The sequence below is a fragment of the Suricata suricatta genome, chromosome 3, assembly GCF_006229205.1.
Source record: "Suricata suricatta isolate VVHF042 chromosome 3, meerkat_22Aug2017_6uvM2_HiC, whole genome shotgun sequence".
Classification (NCBI taxonomy): domain Eukaryota; kingdom Metazoa; phylum Chordata; class Mammalia; order Carnivora; family Herpestidae; genus Suricata; species Suricata suricatta.
The window spans coordinates 170,530,005-170,556,604 of NC_043702.1; the positions used below are offsets into that span (position 1 = coordinate 170,530,005).

General features: G+C 48.7%; 1 protein-coding gene and 1 pseudogene across 13 annotated transcripts; both read left to right on the forward strand.

Moving 5' to 3' along the window:
- The first annotated feature begins 5,949 nt into the window (after positions 1 to 5,949).
- On the forward strand, positions 5,950 to 6,695 carry LOC115286856 (annotated as a pseudogene).
- Positions 6,696 to 13,149: 6,454 nt separating this feature from the next.
- On the forward strand, positions 13,150 to 23,452 carry LOC115288457 (T-lymphocyte surface antigen Ly-9-like). Of its 13 annotated transcripts, none has more exons than XR_003907014.1 (8): positions 13,150 to 15,033; positions 16,336 to 16,505; positions 17,196 to 17,884; positions 18,165 to 18,478; positions 18,579 to 18,796; positions 19,053 to 19,169; positions 21,600 to 21,662; positions 21,916 to 23,452. XR_003907014.1 is itself a non-coding variant. In XM_029935801.1 (5 exons), the coding sequence occupies exons 1-5, from the start codon at positions 14,346 to 14,348 to the stop codon at positions 21,940 to 21,942; spliced, it is 837 nt and encodes a 278-aa protein (XP_029791661.1). In that variant the 5' UTR covers positions 13,150 to 14,345; the 3' UTR covers positions 21,943 to 23,452. The 13 variants fall into 13 exon arrangements, 4 of the variants coding, with proteins under 4 accessions (XP_029791661.1, XP_029791660.1, XP_029791662.1 ...); XR_003907016.1 differs by having other exon boundaries at positions 17,627 to 17,884; XR_003907013.1 differs by having other exon boundaries at positions 13,150 to 14,560; positions 14,639 to 15,033; positions 16,336 to 17,884.
- Positions 23,453 to 26,600: the final 3,148 nt, after the last annotated feature.

The window sequence follows — 26,600 nt, forward strand, 5'->3', positions numbered from 1 at the left end:
TGCTTAAGCCAGTTTTCCCTGGCTTCAAGTCACATACAACTGAGAGGCTTTTAATTTTTTAAAGCATATTTATTTATTTGAGAGAAAGAGCAAGTGGGAGAGGCAGGGCAGGAGAGAGAGAGAGAGAGAGAGAGAAAGAGAGAGAAAGAGAGAGATTCAAAGCAGGCTCTGTACTGCCAGAACCGGATTCAGGGCTCCAACTCATGACCATGAGATCATAACCTGAGCTGAAATCGAGTTGGTTGCTTAACTGACTGAGCCACCAGACGCCCCTTAAATTTGATTTTTTTTACTGTTTGTATTCTGTTTTGAGTTTCCTTACATCCATGTTGATTTAAAAAAGTTTTTTCTTTTAAGTTTATTTATTTTGAAAGAGAGACAGAAAGAGTGAGCAGAGGGAGGAGGAGGAGGAGGGGGAGGAGGAGAGAGAGAGAGAGAGAGAGAGAGAGAGAGAGAGAGAGAGAGCGGGAGGGAGGGAATATCCCAGGCAGGCTCCATGCTGTCAGCACCAGTGTCCAGTTTGGGACTTGATCTCACAAACTGTGACATCATGAGCTGAACTGAAATTAAGAGTCGGACACTCAACCGACTGAGCCACCCAATCAACTGAGAGACTTTTAACTGACCTGGAGGAAACACCTCAAAGTTGCCTTGAGGATGGATGTTGCCAGGTTGGGGGACAGCATCATTCCCTTTATCTTGCTGAGGGAAACTGACCTCTTTAACATTTATGTGTAGTAGCTGGGTAAACTAGAGCTTGTTGGTGACTTGAGATTCAGATCATATGTTTATCTAGGCTGTGGCATGAGAGGACCTGGAGAGAAAATTTCGGGAAGGAGACGTGGGTGGTTTCGGTTGACGTTCAGTGAGTGCTTGTCAGGTGCTAGACCCTCTCCTAAGACCCGACATGCACGGATCCATTTAGCCGTCACAACAGCGTTATGAGACAGGTTTTTTTTGTCACCCCCATTTTATAGATGAGGAAACTGAGATACAAAGAGGGTATGGAGCTTACTTTGAGTTTTATAGTTAAGTAAGAACTTGAACCCAGGAAGTCTGGAAGGAAGGAGGGAGAGAGGGGACAAGTCAGATGGCAGGCATTTCCCATCAGGGGCATCTTCAGAGTCTGGTGCTGCACAAGCCTGAGAGTCAGGCCCCCCCCCCCCCAATTTTGTGCAGTAGGCACCTCTCTTGTCACACTCTAGTCCTGGCCCAGTGGCTCAAGCACGATTGTCCAGAGAGAACTGCAGGGCTTATGGCCAGGAGACATTCCCAGAGCCCAGATAAAGGGTCTTATCACCCAGGTGGTATCACTCAATGTTTGTGTCCCCTCACAAAATTCATATGTTGAAGTCTTATCTCCAACGAAATAGTATTAGGAGATGGGAACTTTGGGAGGTGATTAGGTCATGAGGGTAGAACCCTTGTGCATAGAATTAGTGTCCTTGTGGAAGTGACCCTGGAGCATGCCCTCACCCCTCCCTCCATGTGAGGTGGCAACAAGAAGATGGCCGTCTCTGAAGCAGGAATACCGGAGTCCAGCTCCGGCTGGTCCAGGGTCCCCTGAAGGAGAGATGGCGTCGGCGGAAAATGGAGTGAGAGAGCCATGTGTTTCTTTCTTTCTTGGTCACCAGCCTGGCATCTCTGTCTTGCCAGGTTTTGTGCCTTTATTTATAGATTTAAGTGTTAACATGACATCAAAAAGTGGAATTTTTACAAATAATTCTCAGTGATAAGATGCTTTGAAAAGGGTGCAGAAACAGGTTTTTTTTTTTAAATTTTTTTTATGTCTTTTATTTATGTTTCGAGAGACAGAGAGAGACAGCATGAGCAGTGGAGGGTCAGAGAGAGAGGGAGACACAGAATCTGAAGCAGGCTCCAGGCTCTGAGCCAGCTGTCAGCACAGAGCCTGACGTGGGGCTCAAACCCACAATCCGTGAGATCATGACCTGAGCCGAAGCCGGCTGCTTAACCGACTGAGCCACCCAGGTGCCCCGAAACAGGTTTTACAGAGGCATTTTTTCAGAACTACTCTAATTACAATGAGGTAACGTACACATCATAGGATAACAGGATATTCTCAGTGAAAAGCAGATAACATACACATTTGTTTGAACCGGAAGAAAATCTTACAACTAAAAAGATAGCAGGATGTTTTCACTGAGAAGCAGAGAGCAAACACATTTGTTTATAACAATAACGCTAAGATTCAGGCATGAACAAGGCTAGGAGGCATTCTGTCTGGCTCCTAAGAGGAAGAAGGTATTCCCGCTGGTTAGTAAATAAACCTTTTGTCAACCTTGTTCTTTGATGTTGAAGGTGTAAGCACCATAGGCGCCCTAGATGTGCTGGTCTTTGCATAGGAGTTTAAGTGGTAACTACTCTTACCAATCCTCATAACAGGCACCAAATTAGCATATGTATGCACAGTAACTTATGCATGGCTCTTGTTTCTTATTCCTAAATTAGGCTCTTTTTCTCCGGGCCAGAGTTAATAGTAAATCTTGTGTTCTTTAACCCCTTTCATTTTCTATGCCTTAAATTTGTGAGGCTCGTTGAAAGAGCCTTTTGACGAAACATCTGCAGTGCTTTGTTTAAATTCATCTTTATAGAGGTGGGAAATGCTTCTTCACATGAGGTATCCATGTGGGGAATATCAGGCTGACTTGGAACATTGTGAGGCCTAATCAATAGCAACAGGCTTAATTTCACATGAGCAATAGTAGCAGAAGGAGATGCCAGTTTCCGCCTCTCATGGCAGGAGCCTGCCATTTCCTTACTGTGACCGTGTCATCCAGCAAGGCCAGTGCGGCTCCCAGCACAGGAAGTGGGTCCTCACCAGATACGGAATCTGCTGGCACCTTGATCCCTCGACTTCCCAGCCTCTGGGACTGTCAAAAATAAAGTTCAGCTGTTTATAGCCACACAGTCTATGGAGTTGCTGTTGCAGCAGCCTCAATGTACCAGGATGTCTAAAGGCAAAGAGGGTCCAATGGGTATTTTTATTTGTTTGTTTGTTTGTTTATTTATTTTTCCAGCAGGTAATCTTAGGCAGGTGTGCAGGGTTATACAAAAACCTTTTGAGAGCTTGCCCAGAAGGGATAGGACTGCAGTGGGAGCACAGGGAGGGGCTGTTAAGGAGCCTGGGTAAGAGCAGGGGAGCAGCCAGTCTGCGTGGGAGGAGAAGGCAAAGGTGGGAGAGCATTCCACGATACTGATGATAAAAATAATATCACTAACATGTACTGAATAACAACTATGAGTGATGCTTTGTGTTTTACATATATTTTCTTTTGAATCTCAAATCAACCTTATTTGGTTGGCACTCTTTCTTTAAAGGTTATTTATTTATTTATTTTGAGAGAGAGAGAGAGAGAGAGAGAGAGAGAACATGTTCAAATGTTCAAGAGGGGCAGAGTGAGGGAAAGAGATAATTCCAAGCAGTCTCTGTGCTGTTAGCACAGGGCTTGACTCAGGGGCTCAATCCCATGAACTGTGAGATTATGATCTGAGCTGAAATCAGGAGTAGGACGCTTAACCAATTGAGCCCCCATGTGCCCTAGTGGTCTTTTTCTTTCTTAATGTTTATTTATTTATTTTGAGAGAGAGAGAGAGAAAGAGAGAGAGAGAACCAGCAGGAGGAGGGATAGAGGGAGAGGAGAAAGAGAATCCCAAGCAGGATCCACATTGTCAGCACAGAGCTTGATGCAGGGCTTGAGCCCACGAACTGTGAAATCATGACCTGAGTCAAAATCAAGAGCCAAACGCTTAACCAACTGAACCACCCAAGCACCCTTGGTTGGTACTCTTATCCACATTTTAGAGTTGAAGAAACTGAGCCTGATTATCAAGGAAATGTCACTAGAATAACCTTCTTTGTAGCTGTGGATGCAGGTGGACAGTCTTGTGACACATAGAATCCAATTGAAGTATTAGCACTTAAGACCCGTAAAACCTAAAAGAATGTGAATCTTGGTGTAATGCAGTTGACAAATAGGTCCTTTATTCACTCCGTCCCTGTCTTTACAGAGGAAAGGTGAATATTCTCATCAAACTGTGTATACAAAGGCACCTCGTGTTGGGAATCATGGAAGAGGGAAGTTGGGTTTGGCATCTCCAGTTTCTTAGTGTCCTTGGGTCAGGCCAGCAAATATGGACAAATATCTGGAACACTTCTGGAATCCTTGCTACTGTCCTGAGAGTCCAGCTGGTCATGGGTACCAGAATGGTCCACCTCCTGGACATTGCCCTCAGGGAGCATCAACTCCCAGCCTGGGCTGCACTATGCATCGTGTAGCCACTACCCCATGTTCTGCTGCACAGACTCCCTGCCAGCCCCTAACCAGCCCTTCATTAACTTTGCAGCCAAAGTGACCCTGCATTTTGCACAATTACAGGTTTTGACTTCACTTTTGATATTATGTGGGGGTTTAACTATATTTTAATTATATTACAGGTTTCTACTCCTGAAAATTGGAAGAATATGAGAAGAATTCAGAATTTCTATTAGGTTAAAACTCTTTACACCCAAACAGAAAATTAAATATCTTAAGAGGTGAAAGCAATGCAACATCAAAGCAAGTGCTATAGCTACAGTAAAGGGAAGAATTAGGTGATTCACTGTGCAAATCTAGGGACACAGACTATCAGACCAGACTTTTAGAGGATGACCACAAAGCAGGTGAAGGGACCAGGGGTAAGTACCAGCAGTTAATGTCTCGGTGATGTTTCTGGTCGTTAAGCAACCTTAGCTGGTGGAGAAGGGGAATTGAGATGATATGGCTGTGTCCTAGGCAGTTACAAATCTTTCAGTCCTGGGAAGAGAGGGAATTCAGAACCGGCATGCTCAAAGTATCAGTGTTTTTTGTTTACATATATGTATTTGAGGCATTTAGTCTATTAAAGTCTAGTTAGCTTTGTGGTTCTGATCTGAACTATGTAATTGAGCAATTGATTTATAGGTGCAATTTTATTTTTTGCATTAATTAATTTTTATTGGTACAGTTGACACGCAGTGTTACGAGTTTCAGGCGTACTGAAACATGAGTTTCAGGTGACTGAACAAGTCTATACGTCATGCTGTGCTCACCACACGTGCAGCTGACATTTGTCACCACTTAGCGCTATTACAGTTGAATCTAAGTTTATGTACAGTATAATGCCTTAAACTTAACGTTTACAAGTCAAAACCACATGGAGACACCACCTCACGCCAATCAGAGTGGCTAAAATTAACAACTCAGGAAATAACAGTTGCTCATGGGTATGTGGAGAAATGGGAACCCTCTTGCACTGTTGGTGGGAATGCAAACTGGGGCAGCCACTCTGGAGAACAGTGTGGAGGTTCCTCAAAAAATTAATAATAGAACTACCCTATGACCCAGCAATAACCCTGCTAAGAACTCACCCAAGGGATGCAGGAGTGTTGATGCACAGGGGCACATGTACCCCAATGTTCATAGCAGCACTGTCAACAACAGCCAAATCATGGAAAGAGTCTAAATGTCTATCAACTGATCAATGGATCAAGAAGATGTGGTTAATCATACGATGGAATGCTACTTGGCGATGAGAAAGAATGAAATCCTGCCAATTTTTAACAACGTGGATGGAACTGGAGGGGATTAAGCTAAGTGAAATAAGTCAGTCAGAGAAAGACAGATATCATGTGTTTTCACTCATGTGTGGATTCTGAAAAACATAACAAAGACCATTGAGGAAGGGAAGGAGAAAAATAGTTACAAACAGTGAGGGAGGAAGGCAAACCAGAAGAGACTCTTAAATACAGAGAACAGGGGAAAATGGGTGTTGTATGTAAGTGATGAGCCACGGGAATCTAGCCTCAAAACCAAGAGAACACCGCACACACTGTATGTTAGCCAATTTGAAAAGAAATTATATTAAAAAACAAACAAACCCCAAACTAGCTCTTTCCTCTGGGCTGCCGACATGCCATCCAGACTGAGGAAGACCCAGAAATTTCAGGGCCACCCTGAGCCATGGCCATGGCCGCGTCAGCAAGCACCAGAAGCACCCAGGGGGCCGGGGGAAGGCTGGTGGCATGTTTCACCACAGGATCAACTTTGACAAATATCATCCAGGTCACTTGGGAACAGTTGGCACGAGGCATTACTAGTTAAACAGGAACCAGAGCTTCTGCCCAACTGTCACCCTTGACAAACCGTGGACGTTGGTCAGTGAGCAGGCACGGGTAAATGCTGCCAAAAACAAGACTGGAGCTGCTCCATCATTGATGTGGTGCAATCAGGCTACTACAAGGTTTTGGGAAAGCTCCTCAAACAGCCTGTGAAGGTCAAATTCTTCAGCAGAAGAGCTGGGAAGATTAAGCTGATAGCTGGAAGCCACATGGAGGGAGGTTCGTTAAATACTGACAAGTGCTTTTCTCTTCTGGTCTGAGTGTAAGTTCTTTAGCACGCCTGCCACTCCATTTGTGCACTGGAAGCCGCCCCACAGATCCCAGGAGTAAGGGAACGAGGGCTTGAGCCCCTCTGCCGACTCCCCTCAGGAAGTGTGCAAGAGAAGGCGCCAGCACTCCGAGGACTTGGTCCGTTACTTACCTTGAACACTTTCATTTATAAATGCGAATATCTGTTGATAGCATATGTGTGTATCTTACAGTTAAAAGGCCTATTTTGCACTGTATACTCTGAAAATGCAATGAGTGGGAGAATAAAAAAGCCAAAACCTAAAAACGAAAACAAAAACTTAGGAGTAAGTTTATATGAAGCATTCAATATTTTAAGGCAACTTAAGAATGAACATACTTAGAAGCTTAATGTATTAGATATATAAGGCTTTTAAAAATTTTATTTATGTATTTTGAGAGAGAGAGAGACAGAGAGAGAGCGAGAGAGTGAGCACAAGTGGGGGAGAGGGCAGAGAGAGAAGGAGAGAGAGAATCCGAAGCAGACTCTGTGCTATTAGTGCAGAGCCGGACTCAGAGCTTGATCTCAAGAACTGTGAGACCATGAGTTGAGACACTTAACCAACGGAGCCACCCAGGGGCCCTGATTTACAAGCCTTCCTTAAGTATTTGGGGAATCTTATTTGTTGATTCAAATACTTCGTACAATGTGCGTAGGGGGATGGGGGAAACCCATGCTGCAGAGGAAGGTGTGCACTCGTCTTGAAGAGCATCCTAACCCTGTAAGTTAACTGTACAGGGAATAAAAAAAATAATAAAAAAATTTATAGCTTATATCTTAAAAAATTAAAAACAAGCAGGAGAGTTATATCATAAAATCTATTTTCAACTCTGAAAAAAAAGAAAATACTTTGAAAGGAAACTAAATATATTGCATTCAATAGTGAGATTTAAAGTCTTTAAAAAAATCAATTTTAAAATTTGTAAAGTGAGTCAAATATTATCATTAGCCTCCCAACAGAGTGTTAAGGGTGCCAGATTTGTAAACAGAATATGATTTGTGAGCTGAGCTGCCCTTAAGAGTGGCCTGGGTTTTTAATTTGTTTTTTTCAGTAAATTGAATATGAATTCTTTAATTTTTTTTTTTTTAACATTTATTTATTTTTAAGGACAGAGAGAGACAGGGCATGAGTAAGGGGTGGGGGCAGAAAGAGGGAGACACAGAATCTGAAACAGGCTCCAGGCTCTGAACTGTCAACACCAAGTCCGATCCGGGGCTCAAACCCACAAACCATAAGATCATAACGTGAGCTGAAGTCTGACCCTTTACCAACTGAGCTACCCAGTTGCTCTGAATATGAATTTTTAAACAAATATAGCCTATGGATAATTTTTATAAAGTTTTTTTTTAACATTTATTCATTTTTGAGAAACAGAGACAGAGTGCAAGCAGGGGAGGGGCAGAAATAGAGGGAGACACAGAATCCGAAGCAGACTCCAGGCTCTGAGCTGTCAGCACAGAGCCCGACATGGAGCTTGAACCAATGAACCGTGAGATCGTGACCTGAGCTGAAGTCAGCCGCTTAACTGACTGAGTCACCCAGGCGCCCCGCCTATGGATAATTTTTTTAATGCACCAAAACCATCTTTTAGGAAATAAATGATAATGGGGAAGTCTCAGTGCCTGGGAAGAGTTTGCTAAGGTCATAAGTCGGCAGCAGAGGCCCGACTCAAATCAGACAGCTTCACATTTACCCCACAGTACCCAGCCCTGGGGCTAAATCATTCTGCATTACTTTGTTTGTCTACCAACCTGTTTTCTTTCCCACCAGCCTGTGAGCAACATGCTTGCAGAGACTTCCTCTCATCTTTGGACGCCCAGGCCCCTGCCCAGCGCCTTTGCGGTCCCCTGCAGGAGCTCATGTGGGCGGTAAATAAATGAGTGAAGAGAACTCAGGGAAATAGTATCTAGAAGTCCAAGAGAGGAGAGAATTTCAAGCAGGAAGGGTCCCACTGTCAAGTTTAACTGGTGGTTGTATAAGATAAGGGCCAGAGGGTCTGCAGGCTCTGACCAAGGGGAGGTCATTGGTGACCCTCTAAAAAGCAATGTGGATTCTCTTCAAGTCTTGGGGCACTTGACCTCCATGCACTGAAGGCCAGGGAGATACTTGTCAAAGCCTGAGAAGCGAGGATTCACTGGTCACAATTACATCCTCAGGGATGACAGCAGTCTGCATAGCCCGGCAAAGCCCTCGGGACTATTTGGTATAGAGAGGTGGGGGGAAGGGAGCGCCCGGCCTGTCCCAGCCCTCCCCCCACCCCTCCCCACGGATCAGGACTTTTATGCAACGCCTTCGATCACTCCATCAAAAGGGCAAGACAGCAAAATAACTTCTGACCCTGTCTTTCATGGTTGAGGGAGAGGTTGTCCCAAAGGTCTTGTCCCCCGGATCCTTCTGGCCTTGTCTCTGTGCTGAAGAAGCACCGCTAGCAGCCCGTGCCTGCCACCCTCCTGAACTTGGGCCAGTCTGAGCTTGCTCTCCTCTGCCTGCCGACTCAATGTCTGCCCATGCGCTCAAGCAAGCCCCTGCTACGTGCTGATGCTGAGCTAGTCACTGGGGAGTGCAAAGTGAGGAGAAGCTCCTACCCTCAAGGGGCTGAGTGCCTGGGAGAGTGTGGGTGAGCAGGGATTTATAACACTGCAGGGACAGACACACGATAGGGGTAGGCACGGGGCACCCGGGAAGCCCAGAAGGCGTCTATCTCAGCCTGGGCCTTCAGAAGCTTTCCCACGGTGGTGATGCCATTGACGGGGCGATGGGAGCCAGCTAGGGTGAAGTAGGCGGCATAGGTGGCAGAGAGGAGGGCAATGCAGTAAGCGGTTGCAGGAGTCACTTTACAGGGGTGAGAAGTCCTCAGGGCTCTGCGGGCAGACTCCAGAAGCAGCGTGTGGTGACTTGAGTTCATGGTCTGAGACGGGGTGACACAGCGTGACTTGAGTCCACGATCTGAGACGTGGTGACACAGCGTGAGGCCAGCGTTGGCAGGAAGCAAGAGAACGTGAAAAGCCTCGTCCAGCAGGGCTGTGAGCCCAGACTTAACCTTGTAAGGGACGAGGGACCTCAGAAGGGCTTAAGGCACTGCTGTGACATCATCAGCTTTGGCTTTCAAGTAGCTCGTGGGACCTCCCACTCTTCTTCCTCCTACGTCCCCTCTCTCTGCATCCTGTGACTCCAAAGCTACATGTGATTATTGTGGCCAACTCTCAAGACAGGAAATGGCTGTGGGCTGATAGTCACACTTTTGCAGCTGGCCAGCTGTCGGGAGGCAGGCCAGTCTGCTGGCGAATGTTATGGGCCTTTCTCTACCCGGGTCCCTGCTCCCGCTTGGTCTTTTCATGGGTAAGTCTATCCCTGCCCCTACCATCCAGGCACCTGCTCCCGCCTGCAAAGGGTGTTGCTCTGGCCGTGGGTGTATTTCACTGAAGCCAGGAGCCAGTGTGTGTGGGGTGGGGGTGGGGGTGCATGTGCTGCTGTCTCAGCCCGTGCAGGCCCAGACTGTCTTTGTCACCCTCACATTTCCTCTGCTGAGGAGTCACAGAGCACTGGTGTCCCTACACCGACTGAGGACGGGTCACGAGACCGAGGGACTAGCCCCCTCTTTAACCTGCCATGTCACGCGTGATCGTCTTACGTCTCTGTTCCCTTCCTCCCTCTCCCACCAGCCCCCGTGAGTCACTCTTCATCATGGGGTGACTTCCGTAGGGGATCTCAAGCCTGGCACTTAGCAGCTGTTTCTTTCCCTCTAGATTCTCACTGTTTGCTCCTGTCCCCGAGGACCTGAGCTGGTGGGGGGCAGGAGGGGGGAGGAGGGGAGGCAGAGAGACAGGCTGGGGAACCAGAGCCCCCCCCCCCCCCGGAACACAGCTCTTGAGAAGCCTGCGGTGGCCGGGCCAGGCTCTTCCGGCGCTAAGAAAGTTTCAAGCTTTCGCTTTCATTCTCCTTCAGGGGAAATCCAGTGCGCGGTTTTGAAGGTCATCTGCCTTCAGGGTTGTCCAAGGCTTAGGCTTTAGCTTGGCCCCTACGCCCCCAAGGTGAATCCCTTGGTCTGTTTAAAACTTGTCAGTGAAGGGAAGGAAAAATTCTTCTCTACCCTCAAGGCCTCTCACCCCAACTAAGAATTACATTGATGTGAGACAGATTAATAGGAGAAAAAAAGCACCCTACATTTTAGGATGTGCACCCCAAGGAGGCCCAATAATGAAATGGAGACCCAAAGAGATGCCCAAAGAGGCAGTTTTTATACAGACAATAAATCCACAAGGAATTGGCAGGACCAAGAAAACAACATTGGGGCTTCAATTACTAAAGAGTTGTAAACAGACATTGGGGAGGAATTAGTTTTTTTTTTTCTCACTTCTGGTGATAAAGATACTCTTTACCTCCTGGTCCAGGGAGGGTGCCTTTCACACGGGAGATTTATTTCCTGCTTTCAGGGGTCAGAGGAGAGTCTGAGAATCCTTGCACTGGCTGTCTCTTAAGTGACTTATTTAAGATTTTTTTAATGTTTATTTATTCTTGAGAGAGAGAGAGAGAGAGAGCACAAGCAGGGAAGGGGCAGAGAGAGAGGGAGACACAGAATCCAAAGCAGGCTCCAGGCTCTGAGCTGTCAGCACAGAGCCCTACCCGGGGCTCGAACTCACACGCTGTGAGCTCATGACCTGAGCTGAGGTCAGACGCTCAACGGACTGACCCACCCAGTAATTTATTTAAATAACCAAAAGGGGCGCCTGGGTGGCTCAATCGGTTGAGCGTCTGACTTCAGCTCAGGTCATGATCTCACAGTTCACGAGTTCAAACCCCACACCTGGCTTACCTCTGTCTCCCTCCCCACTCTCTCTCTGCACCTCTCCTGCTCACAGTCTCTTTCTCAAAAATAAATAAACATTAAAAAAAAAGTTTAGTTCTTTGGTTCGGTTTGGTTCTGGAAACATCCATCCATGCTCTTGTGTGCTGGGTCCTGTGCTCCGTGTGTGCCGGGAACAGGGGTCAGCGGGACCCAGGGGGAATTAGGATGTGTTGGCAGCACAGCGGAGTTGACAGCCTCAGCTTTGGGGTCACACCGACTTGGATTTTCATACAGACTCTGCTGCTTCCTAGCTGGTGACCTTGGGCAAGTTTCTCAAGAGCTTTGAGTCTCACGACCTTTCTCTCTAACGTGGGAATAAGAACACCCACCTTACAAGTTTGTTGGGACACCCGTACCCTACCTGGCATGGTGTCTGACGTTTGCGATTCATGTCCTGATCTGATCCCCTGTGTCTCCCTTTGCTTGAACCCAGAAACAGGATTCAGACCAAGAAGCCCTCCACGCGCCCGCTGCGCGCAACCCAGAGGTTGAACCGGCGCCTCCCTTGCTCGCTCGGATTCGAACTCCCATTCCTCTCACTGGGCTTGTGAACTGCAAGGAGAGCCCCGCACAGCGCCCTCTGTGGGAGACAGGGGGAAGTGAATGCTCAAAACCCAACAAGCCAAGGAAAGCTCAGGCTGAAGGAAACCAGCCATGGCTGGACCATGAGTATGGAGCCCAGCCAGGAAGCAGCATTTGACGAGGCCTGATGAGTCACTGCACTCCAGGCGACAAGGCCAGGCCAAGCTGCCCAGCCAGGGTGGAGGTCCTCGGGCTGGGTTTCAGGCCCCGGGCCCAGCGTGCCAATACGGCCGCCATGGTGTGCTTCCCGTGGCGGGCACAACTCTCCACGTGGATGCCAACGTAGCGCCGCGGAAGTGGACCCCAGACTGTCCAGCGGGTTCTGTGCTGGGTGCACGGGACGCTGACCCGCCCCAGCGTGGGGCGCCTACTCCCACAGGACAGCAACCCCTCTCCCACCCCTCATCCCTTCAGCCCGGGACATCTTAGGTCAACTTTTGACAGAGAGGCTCAGCACCTGGCCTGGGACTCGTGATGCAGCTGGTGCTTTTGGGTCCCGTTCTGAATCAGGAGCCGGAGCCTTCCGGAACCATGCAGCCTTTTCCTTCTGAATCACCACCCAGCGCACCTGGGTCAGTTTCAGACCCGCTGTTTCCGGGGACGCCTGTCAGGGTTGCAGGAATTCTCCAGGGTCATGCTGTTGAGCAGTGGCAGTCTTCATTCCTCCGCAAGGGTGCTGGCTAGTTCTTTGTTTTGTTTTGTTTTGTTTTTTTAATATTTATTTATTTATTTATGAGAGAGAGACAGAGAGAGTGCAAGCAGGGGAGGGGCAGAGAGAGAGAGGGAGAGAGGGAGACACAGACTCTGAAGGAGGCTCCAGGCTCTGAACTGTCAGCACAGAGCCGGACATGGGGCTAGAACCCATGAGCCATGAGATCATGGCCTGAGCCTAAGTCAGATGCTTAACGTTTGAGCCACCCGGGTGCCCCACGGCTAGTTTTTTAAAGATATTTTTATTTATTTAAACTAAGCACTACACCCAATGTGGGGCTTGAACTCACAACCCCAAGATCAAGAGTTGCATGCTCTCCCCAGTGGGCCAGCCAGGCGCCTGGGTGCTGGCCAGTTTTGGTGAGGCTGCAAACAAGATGCATTCACCAACTCATTCCAGTGATATCAAGAATCTTTTTTTTTAATGTTTTTATTTTTTATCTTTGAGAGACAGAGAGCGACAACACGAACAGGGGAGGGTCAGAGAGAGAGAGGGAGACACAGAATCTGAAGCAGGCTCCAGGCTCTGAGCTGTCAGCACAGAGCCTGACGTGGGGCTCAAACCCACGAACTGTGAGATCATGACCTGAGCCAAAGCGAATGCTTAACCGACTGAGCCACCCAGGCGCCCCTCAAGAATCTTTGATGACGCCAAGAGTGAGGATTTATTTGCATTGTCCCATTTAACCCCCACAAAATCCTGGAGGTGACACTCCCTGTTTCACAGGTGAGAAAGCCGGGACTCAGAGAGGTTACGTAACCTGTCCACGACCACACGGCTAGTACCTAGCCAGGGTTTGAACTTGGGTAGTCTGCCTAGAGCCCTACTCTTCCCGAGTAGTCTGGCATCGAATGACTGTCCCCCGACCACCCTTCAGCCCCCTTGGCCAGCCCCGCTCTAGAGCGATGTTCTCAGGACCCTGGCTGGGCCTCAGGGCTGGTGTCTGTTCAGCAGGGTCCGACCAAGCAGTTATGTGGGATGCGGCTGGGCAGTTTCCGCTGTGGTGGGGTTGGGCTAAGTGAGCTCCGCTCGTGTTGCCTGGATCAGCAAGAGGGTGGCTCAGAGTACCAGCAGAGATCATCTGCCCTGCCCCAGGCCCCTCCTGAGAATTTTCCTCTCTCGCCGTTCCACTTTCCAGTCGGCATCAACTAATTGTTTCATTACATGTGAATTAGCTGATATAAATGCTGAGGAAGACCCCTTTGGCACGAAGGAAAGGGTGCTGACCTGGGTTCTTGTTCTATTACCAACCAGCCTGGCTGTCCTGAGTAACTTCTTTGGGTCTCCGTTTTCTCATTTACAAAATGGGAGGACAGTAAAACCTTGCTATTGCGAGCCTAATGCATTCTGGAAACATGCTTGTCATCCAAAGCACCCATACATCAAAGTCAAGCACCGTTGGCTCAGCTGTGATCACGTGACATTCGGTGTCGCACACTACACGTAGTGCAAGATATCACTCCTTTATCAAGTTGAAGTTTATTGGAAATGTTTGCCCATCTTGTGGAACACTCGCAGAACAAGCCGCTGGCAATCCGAGGTTTTACTGTAATAATCACTCACCCGACTCTCCCATGTGGGTTGTGAGCCTCTGGCGAGGTCAGGCTCTTCCTGAAGCTTCTGTCCCATGTCTGCAGGAACAGGGGCTTGCAGAGAGGACCCAGACCCTGTGACGGTAACTGGGACCCTGGGGGGGGGGGCTCTGTCACTCAGCCCCTGCAGCTCCGAGCTGCACGGCCAGTGGAGAGCATCTCTGGGATGTCCCCTTCGGTCTCCGTGGCGATAGCCGCCGTAACTTTGGCGGAAGTGGAGGACCAGACACATTTTACCAGGCGGAAATCCGGCACCGGGGCTGTGCGAGTGTGGGGCCCAGGCCACTCGCCGCGGATCCACAGCCTGAGCTGGCAGGTGCAGGGCCCTTCCGAGGAGCTCCTGCGGCACGCACGCCCGGGAGTCCAGTCTGCAAGTCTACGGTGAGTGTCCCGGGCCGCGGGTGTGAGGGTGGTACCCGTTTTCAGGCTTTCTGACAGCCTTTCCCACATCTCTTCTAGCAACATTTACAGTTTTGTGAATTACAAGGCTAATATGTGCTCATTGTAAAAACAAAACAAAACAAAGAAAAAAACGTGTAAAGTAGAGTTGCCCGGGAGAATGTCCTGAACAATGTCAAGGCCCAGGACCTGCCCAGACCAACGGCAGCAGGACCCCTTGGGTCTGTGAGGGCGGAGAATGGAATCCAGCTGCGAGAACTAAGTTGTGCCACGTCCAACCTGAGTGGCCGTGACCCTTCTCAGTGCTGCAGTAGGAACCCTACATCTCGTGGAAATCAACTCGTGCGGAAGAGCTTTGTGACAGGCTGGGCACACGGACGAGAACGCTGTGGTCGTATTGCTTACAGATAGTTAGAAATTGCTTTAGCGGCAGAACTGCCACCGAGGTGCCAGGGGTGAGTGACAGGCCCCCACTGCAGTGAGGAAGGCCAAGGGCAGACTGATTTGGCCAGTAAAGGTGGGAGTAAGCCCATCTTAGAGCCGTATTATTACACATTTAGAAAGTATTATTATTACTTACTACTCATATCGAGTAATATTACTCATATCTTTTACTAAAGAGTAACCCAGGCCCTTTGCACAGAAAGAAAGGCAAATGGGGCCAGGTGAGCCCAGTGCCGGCGGTGAAGGTGGAAGGTTTGTCCTGAGTGGGCGGGGCAGGAACCTCTTCTCTCATAAGAAACTGACTCGCGGGAGTGCCTCCCGGTGGAGACAGAGAGGTGGGTGGAGCTGGCTGCGGGGCCTCGCAGGCCACCGTCCTCTCGTGTTCTGGAAGAGTCACAGGGCATTTCGCCTAGACTCAGATTAGCCCCTGGCTCCAGCCTTTGCCTGAGGGACATGGGCAAGGTCACCAGGGAGCCGTGGCAGAGCTGTTTCTCTCCACTGGGAAGAAAAAGCTAGTTAGCGAGTGAGGATGAACCTGGGGAAGCTGAGTGTTGGATGGAAAGTGGAGACGCGTCTTGGGTCGAGTTTGTGTGACGGGAAATATTACTATTTGATGGATGAGGCATCAAAAGTTTTTTTTACATTATTTATTTTTGAGAGACAGAGAGAGCATGATTGGGGCGGCACAGAGAGAGAGAGAGAGAGGGGCACACGGAATCCGAAGAAGGTTCCATGCTCTGAGCAGTCAGCACAGAGCCCGACGCAGAGCTGGAACCCACGAACTGTGCAATCATGACCTGAGCCAGAGTTGGACACTTAACCAACTGAGCCCCCCAGGCATCCCTTGATGAGGCATTAAAAAAAATTTTTTTTGGAATGTTTATTTACTTTTGAGAGACAGAGCGAGCAGTGGAGGGGCAGGAAGAGAGGGAGACAGAATCAAAGTAGGTTCCAGGCTCTGAGCTGTCAACACAGAGCCCAACGAGGAGCTCAAACCCATGGACTGTGCGATCATGACCTGAGTGGAAGTCAGATGCTTAACCGACTGAGCCTCCCAGGCACCCCCGCTGGGCGGGAAGATGGAATTGCCCCCGGGTCAGGTTCACATGGTTGGGGAGAAAGCGGTTTTGCCGTAAATCAGGCTGGGCTGTCCATGGCCTTTTCTCACACAGGGCAAGGGCACTCTGGGGCTTCTGGGACGTCGGTGGGACTGTTCACTAGGGTGGGCCCAGGGCTGGTGGGAGAGCCCCTCCTCTGTGCTCCAGTAGAGTGGCAATAGTGAAGGTTACAGGCCACGCTTCTGTCCTTCACAGGGGTTTCCCCAAGTCCCTGGGGTCTCACGACAGCCCCGCAGCTGGCAGGAAAGGGGCTTTTCTATCCAAGCTGCTGCCACCGTCTCAGAGAGAAAAAATGACACAGAGACAGAACGTGGCAGACCCAGGAATAGAACTTATGCACCTCGATGCCACATCCTGTGCTTCTGGTTTGTCACTGGGTTTATGTGCTGCAGAGGGAGTCATGGGGGAGGGCTTGGGGCCCAGGCCCAGGCTGGAGGAGACACAGTGGGGGAGGGGGGCGGCAGAAAGTTACTCAGCCTGCTTTCTGCCGGAGGACACTCTGGGCTGTGTGGTCCCATCTTGCCCGGTGGAGCCGCCCCTGGGGCTGCTGTCAGGAGGGCCCTGGGGCCGACACCGAACCTTCTCCCATGCCTGTGGCTCTGTTGAGAGTGGCCTGACTGTCCACTGTCTGCACCTGCTCTCCCTGCTACCCCCACGTCTCGTGGCTCTGGCCTGGGGAGGCAGGTGGGCAAATAATGGCAACATGAATATCTTCTGGAAGCATCTGAGTTCCTGGTCCTGGGGGAAGAAGGGATGGGGCGCAGGTTGAAGAGAGTCCAAGGGAGTGGGAGAAACCTCAACGGCACAGGGCCGAATCTTGTTGGGCATCTGGAAGCTCAATGTACACTGCAGAGCCCCCTATCGGGGAGAGATGTAATTACAACAGGGGTCCACGCTTGTGCGGACTAGGGTGGGAACCCAGGCTTTGGGGTCAGAGCCACTGGATTTGGATCTTGGATTAATTAGTTAATAGCTGGGACTCTGGGCAAGTTACTTGAAGCTCTCGGAGCCTGTTAAATGGAGTAGGTACAGAACCTCCCCTACTTACTTCATAGGGCTGTTCTGGGTATCAAAGCACACTAAGTGGGGTCCCTGGGAGCCTCAGTCGTTAAGCATCTGACTTCTGCTCACATCATGATCTCATGGTTCATGGATGTGAATTCCACATCGGGTGAGCTTGACCTGCTTTGGGTGAGCCCCACTTCTCTCTCTCCCTCTCTCTCTCTCTTTGCCCTTCGTGGGATTCTCTCTGTCTCTGTCCCCTCACCCTCTTGTGCCCTCTCTTTCAAAAAGAAGATGCTCAGTGGCTTGGACTTTAGAGCTCAAAGCTCTCCAATAGACGCGGGCAGATTGGGCCTCTGTGTCTCCCTGTGTGTTCTCAGCGTGGGGCAGCATCTCAGTGTCGACACCTCGTGCCTTCTGCCCCCTGAAAGGAGCGCCCAGGGGAGCTCTGCAGTCCCTGGTTGGTGCTGTTTTGCTCCCACAGAGCAGCTGCGCCAGCCCCGTGTCACACTGCGCTCCAGGATCGGGGAGAAGGGACAGTGCATCTTCACCCTGACTTGTGCCGTAGAAAGCGGAGGAGGCTCTGGGAACTACAGCCGGATACCAGGCTGCTGTGTCCCGTGGAGGTCTGTCCTCAGTGTCTCCTTGAGGCCTGGGGACAGTGCTGTGGCCTTGACCTGCGTGGTCCAGAACGCAGTCAGTAACACAGCTTCTGCCTCGTCTTAGTGCCACCTTTGTGCAGGTACCTTGCACCTGAGCACATGTCCTGTGCCGCAGCTCTGGAGGGCACAGAAGGCGGAGGATGGAGTCCTGGTCCTCTGCAGGCCCTGGGCAGAGGGGCTAACACCCTTGAGGGAGGGGGGTGGGTGGGTCTGGCTCAGCTTGGTCAGGGGAGAGGAAGGAGAAGGCCCCCGGGAGCCAGTGGGGAGGTGAGAGGAGCTGGGGTGGGGGGGGGGGCTGGGCTGCCACGAGTGTACAGGGAGACCGCGGCACTGAAGCTGTGGTTTTCTGTCTGTCTGCAGGGCCAGGGATCCCGGGAGGGGACACGTAGGGGAAACGGTGATCGCATCCTTGGGGAGTCGGCCACTAGGCCCCTGGAGGTCCCAGCGGGTCTCTGGATGGCTTGCTGCTGTTTTGCAACCAAGACCAGGAGGCAAACCGATCCTGGTTGCTGGGACTCGAGGGCCTTACAGCCAACATCTGCGTGCCCTCCCCCATGGCTCTTCTCTCCAGATCAGGCCCTGGAGGCTGCAGGACTCTGGCCCCTGCAGAGCCCGGATCACCCTGCATACTTGCCCGGTCAACACCACCAAAGATTTCACCCTGCGTGTCTATGGTGAGGAGGGCGGAGGGCTCACATTTGAACTTTGACCTTTCCTCTCTCCCCCTTGGCCAGACCAGTCTCCTCAGTCCCCAAACTTCCCTTTCTTGCACAGAGAAGCTGAGGGAGCCCAATATCACTGCCAGTTCCAGGATGGCCAGGGAGGGGTCTGCTACGTCCCCCTGCCATGCTCCCTGGCCCCTGCTCGGCCGGGGCGGGGGCACCACTCTCAGTGTCACCTGGACATCTGGGGTCAGCAACAGTTATCGCTGCTCTGCCAGGAACCGGTCACGCAGAGCTCCGGCTCTGTCCCCACCGGGCCCCTCTGCCAAGGTAACTCCTTCCTTCTGTGAGCCCCCCTCCTTGGCAGCTTCAGTCTAGGTGCTTAGCATCCCCCGCTGGCTTTCTCGGGGCTCTAGGGGTGCTCAAGGGGGGCAGGATCACTGGCAGCAGTGAGTGTCCCTGGGGTGCAGGAAACAAGAGTTCTGGTGCCATCATCCCAGGGCCCGTGGTCCCCCTTCTGTCGGTCAGCCCCAGAGCCTGGGTCTGTGTGCTCCGCTCACTCATGGGACCTTTGCTGATTGATCAGATTTGACCTTGACAAATGGAGAAGCCAAGAGGAATAATGTGAGAAGGGGGTCACTCTGTGAGACACAGAGATAAAGAAGTCTGTACCTGGAGCTCCGCCTGGTGCCAGCATCTCCTGGTGAGAGAGGGGCATCTATCCCGAGTAAGACGTGAAACCTATTTCATTTGCACACTGAGTTCAAGATTGCCAACCAACTGCTACGTAGCTTCTGTTTAAAATAATCTGTTTAGGGGCACCTGGGTGCCTCAGTCAGTTAAGCATCGAACTCTGGATTTTGGCTCAGGTCATGATCTCACATTTCGTGAGTTCGAGCCCCGCATCTGCATTGACAGTGCTGAGCCTGCTTGGGATTCTGTCTCTCCCCTTCTCTCTGCCCCTTCCGTGTGCTCTCTCTCCTTCTCTCTTTCAAAATAAGCAAACTTAAAAAATAAAGCAACCTGTTTATGTCTTGTTTTATTTTACTTTATTATTATTTTTAATGTTTATTTATTTTTGAAAGAGAGAGAGAGAGAGAGAGAGACAGAGGGTGAGTGGGGGAGGGGCAGAGAGAGAGGGAGACACAGAATCCAAGCAGGCTCCAGGCTCCCAGCTGTCGGCACGAGCCTGACACGGGGCTCGAACCCACTAGCTGTGAGATCATGACCTGAGCTGAAGTCGGTCACTTAACCAACTGAGCCACCCAGGTGCCTCTGTTTAATCATATTTTAAAGTGTTCAGAAAGAAAAGAGGGCTTATTTATTTAAGGAAAGTTGAACATTGGAAACATAAGAAGATTCATGTTGTGAATGTATGTATTCATCTTCTGTTAACATTGAAGTAAATGGGCCCAGATTCAACTTAATTTTTATCTCCTTGGAGCAGCCTTTTTCCTTTTATTCATTATCATCAGCTCAGTTTGGTCAAATTATCACAATTTGTAAGTAAATATTTATTTGTTGGTCGTTTTTTTTACCATCTGTTCTCCCCCACAAGACACTCAGCTCCATGAGGACAAGATGTATCTGTTTAGCTCACAACTATAAACTCAGAGGGCAATAGAAAGTGTGGCTTGTGGTAGATATTTCAGTATTTTTGAATGAATGAATAACTAATGGATGAGAGTTGAGAATATTTTATCTTAAGATACAAAGACTATCAGATTTCATAAAAATCTAGGACTTATACCATTACGTGTGTGTGTGTGTGTGTGTGTGTGTGTGTGTGTTTTCTTTCTGCTTTTGATAGGAGGAAGGAAATGGAATCCTTATCCTGAAATTCTGTTGAGCTTCGAACAGTCAAGGCCCAAAAGATTCAGGAAGACCTTGACACCCCCTCCCCCACTAAATAATTTTTTTTGAGAGAGAAAGAGGGCACAAGTGAGCAAGGGACAGAGAAAGAGAAAGAGAGAGAGAGAGAGAGAGAGAAACAGGATTCAGCTGAAGCAGGGCTCAAACTCACCCAAAGTTGGACTCATGCTCACCAGATGCTCCCCTACCAAAGACTTTGAACAGCTGACCTGTTCCAGAAGGACAAACATGAGCACAGAGAATACAGTATAACCTGAACAGGGGGTGGTACAGGGAGGAACTTAGTTAGCGAGGTTTGTCTGGTAGCATTCTTCCAGAAGTCCCTTGTTTCTGTAGGGTCCAGCAGACATTTGTTTACCCACAGTTTACTCTTTTTCATCTTCCTGTGAATTGACTTCCTTCCCATTGAAGTCCCAGACCTCTACCGCCTTCTCCTTATTTCAAGATGACATATGTACCTCATTTTGCCTGTCTTGGGAATTTCCGTGTATATATGGATTCCCTGTATGTACAAAATTAAATTAGATTTTCTACTGTTAATCCATCTCATGTGTAGGGACCAAGAACAGGCTGCTCCCAAGATGGGCTGCTTTTGCATGAACATTATTTTGAGGGTTTTTTATTTAAATAGTTTATTACCAAGTTGGTTTCCATATAACACCCAGTGTTCTTCCCCACAGGTGCCCTCCTCCATGCCCATCACCCCCCTTCCCCCCTCCCTCTTCAGCCTCAGTCTGTGCTCAGCATTCAAAGGTCTCTCATGATTTGCCTCCCTCCCTCTCCCCAACTCTTTCCCCTCCTTCCCCCCTCCCACCGTCCTCCGTTAGGTCTCTCCTGTTAGACCTATGAGTGACAACAGATGGTATCTGTCCTTCTCTGCCGGACTTATTTTGAGTTAAAAGCAATCAAAGCCCAGATTCCAGGAAGAGCTTTATTTTATTTTATTTTATTTTATTGAGAAAGAGAGAGAAAGTGTGAGTGGGTGGGGGAGAGAGGCAGCGGGAGAGACAGAGGGGATCCTAAGCAGGCTCCACACTCACTGTGGAGCCTCATTCCGGGGCTTCATCTCATGATTCTGGGATCATGGCCTGAGCTGAGTAGGATGCTTAACCGACTGAGCCACCCGGGCATCCCGGGAAGAGAGATATTAACAGAGAATCCTCTTTACCTAAGAAACTTATCTGTCTAATTGGGCACATTTGTTCCCCAAACCTCTCCTCTCACCTTCCTGCTAACGGTCTTCCCCCCTTGGTCTCCCCAGACTCCTACCTCTCTCCTGAGCGCACAGAAGCTTCATGTGGCCTCACTGTCTTTGGAACTCCAGGTCTGTGCGGATTCCCTGTGCATAGGAAACTAAATTTAATTTCCTGTTAATCTGCCTCATGTCAGTTTGATTCTTTGTTCAGCTGGAAGGACCTTGAAGGGCAGAGGAAATTCTTTCTTCTAAGTAGTTTGTTTGCATGTAGCCTTGACACCCTATAATCGGTTTCTCCCACTGAAATTCTAGAAGCGCCCCCTCCCCCCTTTGGTCCAGATGCACTGACTGTCTTCTTTCATGTCCTTTCACCATGCCGAAGGGTCTTCGCAGAGGCTCTCCCCTCTGACCGGGCTCTGCCTCCCTGCACGTGGATCTTATTCCCTGTGGACCCCAGCTCCACCGCTGTTGTGTGAGAGAACCTTCCCGGATCCTGGCAGCACCCGTGGGACAGGTCACCACTGCGCCACGCAGCTTTCTTTTATACAACTCATTGGCACTGCACTGCTATTCAAAGAATAATTTGATTCTTGGCCTCTACAAAGGAAATCCTTTTCCCTCCCCACTGCACCAACTAAAGGGAAACTTCTCTGTTCTTTTCTACTCAAAGCAAACACATCTGACACTAAATGTGTGGCTCTTTCGCCCACACCAGCTGGTTCTCCAATACCAGCTAGGTGTCCTACAATTCAGTAAAATTTTGACACTATTGCTGTCAGATCCCATAAGTGAAGGGCTCAGTCCTAAGAGACTGCCCCCTTCAGAGGCCAGTGGCAAGTCGGGGCCTGCCACACTTCTGACCAACCCACAGGAGGCTAAGGGCTCCCACAACCCTCTCCTAGGGGCCAATAATTTTCTAGAATACCTCACAGAACTGAGGAAAAACAGCCTTTTTATGGAGGTGTCATTATGTGGGCATGATTGATAATCATCGGACATTCGTGACAAAACCTTATCTCCAGCCCCTCTCCCATCCCTGGATGTTGGGAGAAATGGGGTTGAAGCTCCAACCCTCAGATCATTTTGTTGGTTTCTCTGGCAACCAGCCCACATCCTGAGGCTATCTGGGATCCTACCACCAGTCACCTCATTAGCTTACAGAAAGACACTTATCTTTTTGAAGATTCCGAGGGTTTTAGGAGCTGTGTGGAAGGAAACTGGGGGAGAAGACCAAATTTATATTTATTATTATCTTTCAATATCACAGTCTCTCTCATTAGAATTAAGCACCCCAAGGACAGAGACCTCTGGTCACTGCTCTGTTTTTTGTGTTCAGCACAGTGCCTGGTACTTAGTGTGTTGTAGGTTAGCAAATTGAGTAACAAATTGAAACTCACTAACTTGCTGGTTTGACTTCTGTACATTGCTTTGCAAAGGTATCTCTCTGTTCCCTGTTCTGACTACGTGGTGACTGCTATGTGGCTCTCTGTTGAAATTATCAGAAGGTGCTAACCTCACTGGTAAATTTGCCTGTTTTCTAAACAGACGGCTTAGGTGGTAAATTGCACTCCCGCCCCCCTGTTTGAGGCTGACCAGACAAAGCACACGTGTGGGAAGTCACAGAGTCACTGTCTCCCAGAACCTGGAGTGCCTACCTATAATTGGTCATTTCAAGACCCTCTTTAAAGAACTTTAAAACTGGTAGGGTCCCACCAGAACTACTGTCTGTCTGTAAAACTGTGACTGAAATGCTGAGAACTTTCATTAGTTAACTAAATGATGATGTTTGCTGCCTTGCTAAAGTCCATACGAGCTCACTGCTACCTTTGTTCGGGGCCGTTCTCTGCTCCTGAACACCGGGGAGATCGGGTTTGGCCCGGCCGTGAATAAAATCTGTAATAAAGCTCTCTAAAACTCTCTCTCTGACTGTTGCCTGGTGAGTTCCGTCTCGGTGGGTTACAACAAGCGGAGTTCATTAAGTCCTGCTGAGTGAGTGAGTAATAAATGCATGCATGCCTGGGTAAGTGAACACCTGCCTGACCGGCGCCTTTTCTCTCCCCAACCAGAGCTTCTATTTTTGAGAATTCAGTATTAGCAGCTCAGAAACCCCAAACCACACAGCTTGGGTGCTGCCTTTGGTAACTCTTGAATTGACATGTGGCTTTCTGGCCTCACGGGCAGGTGGCTTCCTCTCCTTGCTGGTTGAGCTCATGAGGCGAAGCCTTTCTCTGGACGTGGATTTGGGAAAGGTCTTACCGAGGGTCCAGACTGCAGATCCGTTGGTATTCCTGGGCTCAATTTTGTCACTGGTTTAAAAGGGGGGCGCTAATTCTACTTATTTCACCTTTTGAACTGGCGTCAAGGGAAGGGGCGGGGCACGGATGCTCATTGCTGTCCCCTCCCAATCTCCGCCCACTCTAGCTACTGCACCCTCAAACCGCCTTCTCTGAGGCAGAGTAATCTTTTCCTGTGATCATCACTGTCCTAGGGGCTTCTCTCTTCTGCCCACCTCCTTCTTACCCGGAGGAGGCACTTTCCATCCTCCTCCACAGCACCCCTCCCGCACCCGCAAGACAGGGGTCTCAGACTTTCCCTTTCACTCGTCACAGCGGGTCACACCTCTTTATTCTCACTGAACATTTATTTAAAACTTCTTCCACTCCATTAGGTAAGACCTGCTTTCTCACTAAAGAACATTTGGAAAATGACGGTAAGCAGAAGAAAACTAAGACACCTAAGGTGTCACTTGCCTCCTCCCCAAACCAGCGTTAATATTTTGATGGTTTTTCTTCTAAGTTGTTCCTTGCATCGGTATTTTTAAAATATGGTTGTAATCATACATCACATTAAATTTTACTTTCTACTCTTCTTCACTTGTGATGTCGTAGGGGAGGGAAAATAATCTTCTCTATACATTTCTGGGTTCTGTAGCTGAGACCCTCCACTCTTACCAAAAGATTAACAAGAGAAAAACAAATAGAAGTTTAATGATGTATATACCTCCTGTATACAGGGGAAGTACCCTGGAAACTGAACAAAACTCACTCAAATGGCCCAAGCCACCATCTTAAAGATCATCTTCAACTAAAGGCAAAAGAAAAATGTTTTGAGGGGGAAGCCTTTTATGGGAAATTAGCAGTAGAAGTACAGTAAAGGGTATGGTTGTCCTGTAGATTTAAGTAGGGGCCTCCTCTGCTGATAAGATTATTTTGTAATTCAGAGTCGTACTTCTCTTTCTGGTATTGGAGGGAGACACCTGTACATATGGAGATTTCCTGTATAGATGTAACTGTCCCTTACAACAAGGACAAAAGACCTTCTCTGTCTGCTGTTTCTTAAAAATAATCAGCTCTCGGGTGCCTGGGTGGCTCAGTCAGTTGAGCATCTGACTTCCTTTCAGGTCATGATCTCGGGGTTTGTGGGGTCAAGCCCCACGTCGGGTTCTGTGCTGACAGCTCAGAACCTGGAACTTGCTTTGGATTCTGCTTCTCTCTCTTTCTCTGCTCCTTCCCTGCTTGTGCTCTGTCTCTCTTTCTCTCTCAAAAATAAATAAATATTAAAAAAAATGACTGTGTATGTGACCCTAGAAGGCTACTTAAAAAAAATAATCGGCTCAAAATAATCCTTATGCTCAAGAACTATATTTTGAGGTGGCACATTCAACTACCCTTCAAAGTCATAACATTTTCTAGTTCTATAGCCTGTAATTCCTAATGTCTCTGTTCACTAACCACTAAGCCTGTGGTTAGACTTGTAGGTAGTTTCCAGAAATTCACTATAATAAATGGCAAAATAATGCATATTTTTGTATGCAAATTCTCACAATGTCTTTTTGAGACAAGATGATTCTCAATCTCATTCTTGCCCAGAAGCTTTTTTTTTGTAAAGTTTATTTTGTGGGAGGGAGAGACAGAGAGAGAGAGTATGCATGCTTGAGCAGGGGGGAGGCAGATAGAAAGGGGAGAGAGAATCCCAAGAAGGCTCTGCACTTTCAGCATGAAGCCCACCATGGGTACATGCATTCATGAATCGTGAGATCACGACCTGGTCCAAAATGAAGAGTCCAAAGCTTAACGGACTGAGCCACACAGGTGCCTCAAGAAGCATAGTTTTCAAGTTCTTTCAACCCTTGGGGGAAAATAAATTTCCATTTCCCCCTTCTCTTCCTGCCCCCTTTGCTGTAAACCAGCGTTGAAATGAAATTCTAGGTTCAAATGGACCACTTCTGTTCAAGGCACCATGTAAGCAAATCAAAACTTGAATAACTTTTATGTCCTCCAAACGCTCTGCTTGATCAGAAACCCAGTGGCATTTCCAGTCAACCAACCTCCAAATGCCAAGCCAACGTGGGACCTTCTCATTCCAAACAAGGCTGGCTATGTGGCTCTAGTCTATCAGATATTTTCCATTCTTCTTTTCCTTGTTCTTTATTTTTTATCTTATAAAGGCTTCCTGCCTTCTATCCCATTTTGCAGTTCTCTGAATGGAGACTGCCCACTTCATGAAGTGTTTGATAAAGTTCGTTTGTCTTACCTACTTTTTGTTAATTGTTTTTTAACACCAGGGAAGGGAAGCAGAATACACCACCTCAAAATGTGTCACTTTGGCATGTGGATTGTTTTGAGCTGTCATCAATCAAGACCAAGCAAGCTCAGTAAAAACTTTTTGCCTCTCCATTAATTACCTAACAGAATTTAGAAAGGGGGTCTATACTAGAAAGGGAGCCATTGCCAGAGGTAATGTTTTCATCTGAAAGACTTATCTACACAGCATGGCAAACGTTGTGTACAAAACATTTGCTCTTCCCATCCTCCTGTGAAGCAGCTTTCTCCCCTTTGACACCTTAGACCTTACCCCTTCCCTTGGCTCAGGATAGTATTAAAGCCTCAATTACCTGACTGCTTGGGTCTCATATTTTGAACCAATGAAACCAGTTTTTTTGCCTGTTAATCTGTCTTCTCAATTTAGTTGTTATACCAGCCAAAGAACCTAGAAAGGAAGAAGAGAAAATTTCTCCTCCCCAACACCTGTCTTTTAGGGGCTGATTCTCCATTTTAATGTCTCTGT

Bases quoted from the DNA above. Each gene is read 5' to 3' on its own strand.
- LOC115288457 (XM_029935800.1), top strand. From the start codon at position 14,346: ATGTCCCCTTCGGTCTCCGTGGCGATAGCCGCCGTAACTTTGGCGGAA. The intron at 14,561-18,164 runs GTGAGTGTCCCG...GTCTGTCTGCAG, and splicing joins GTCCAGTCTGCAAGTCTACG to GGCCAGGGATCCCGGGAGGG. The intron at 18,479-18,578 runs GTGAGGAGGGCG...TTTCTTGCACAG, and splicing joins TTTCACCCTGCGTGTCTATG to AGAAGCTGAGGGAGCCCAAT.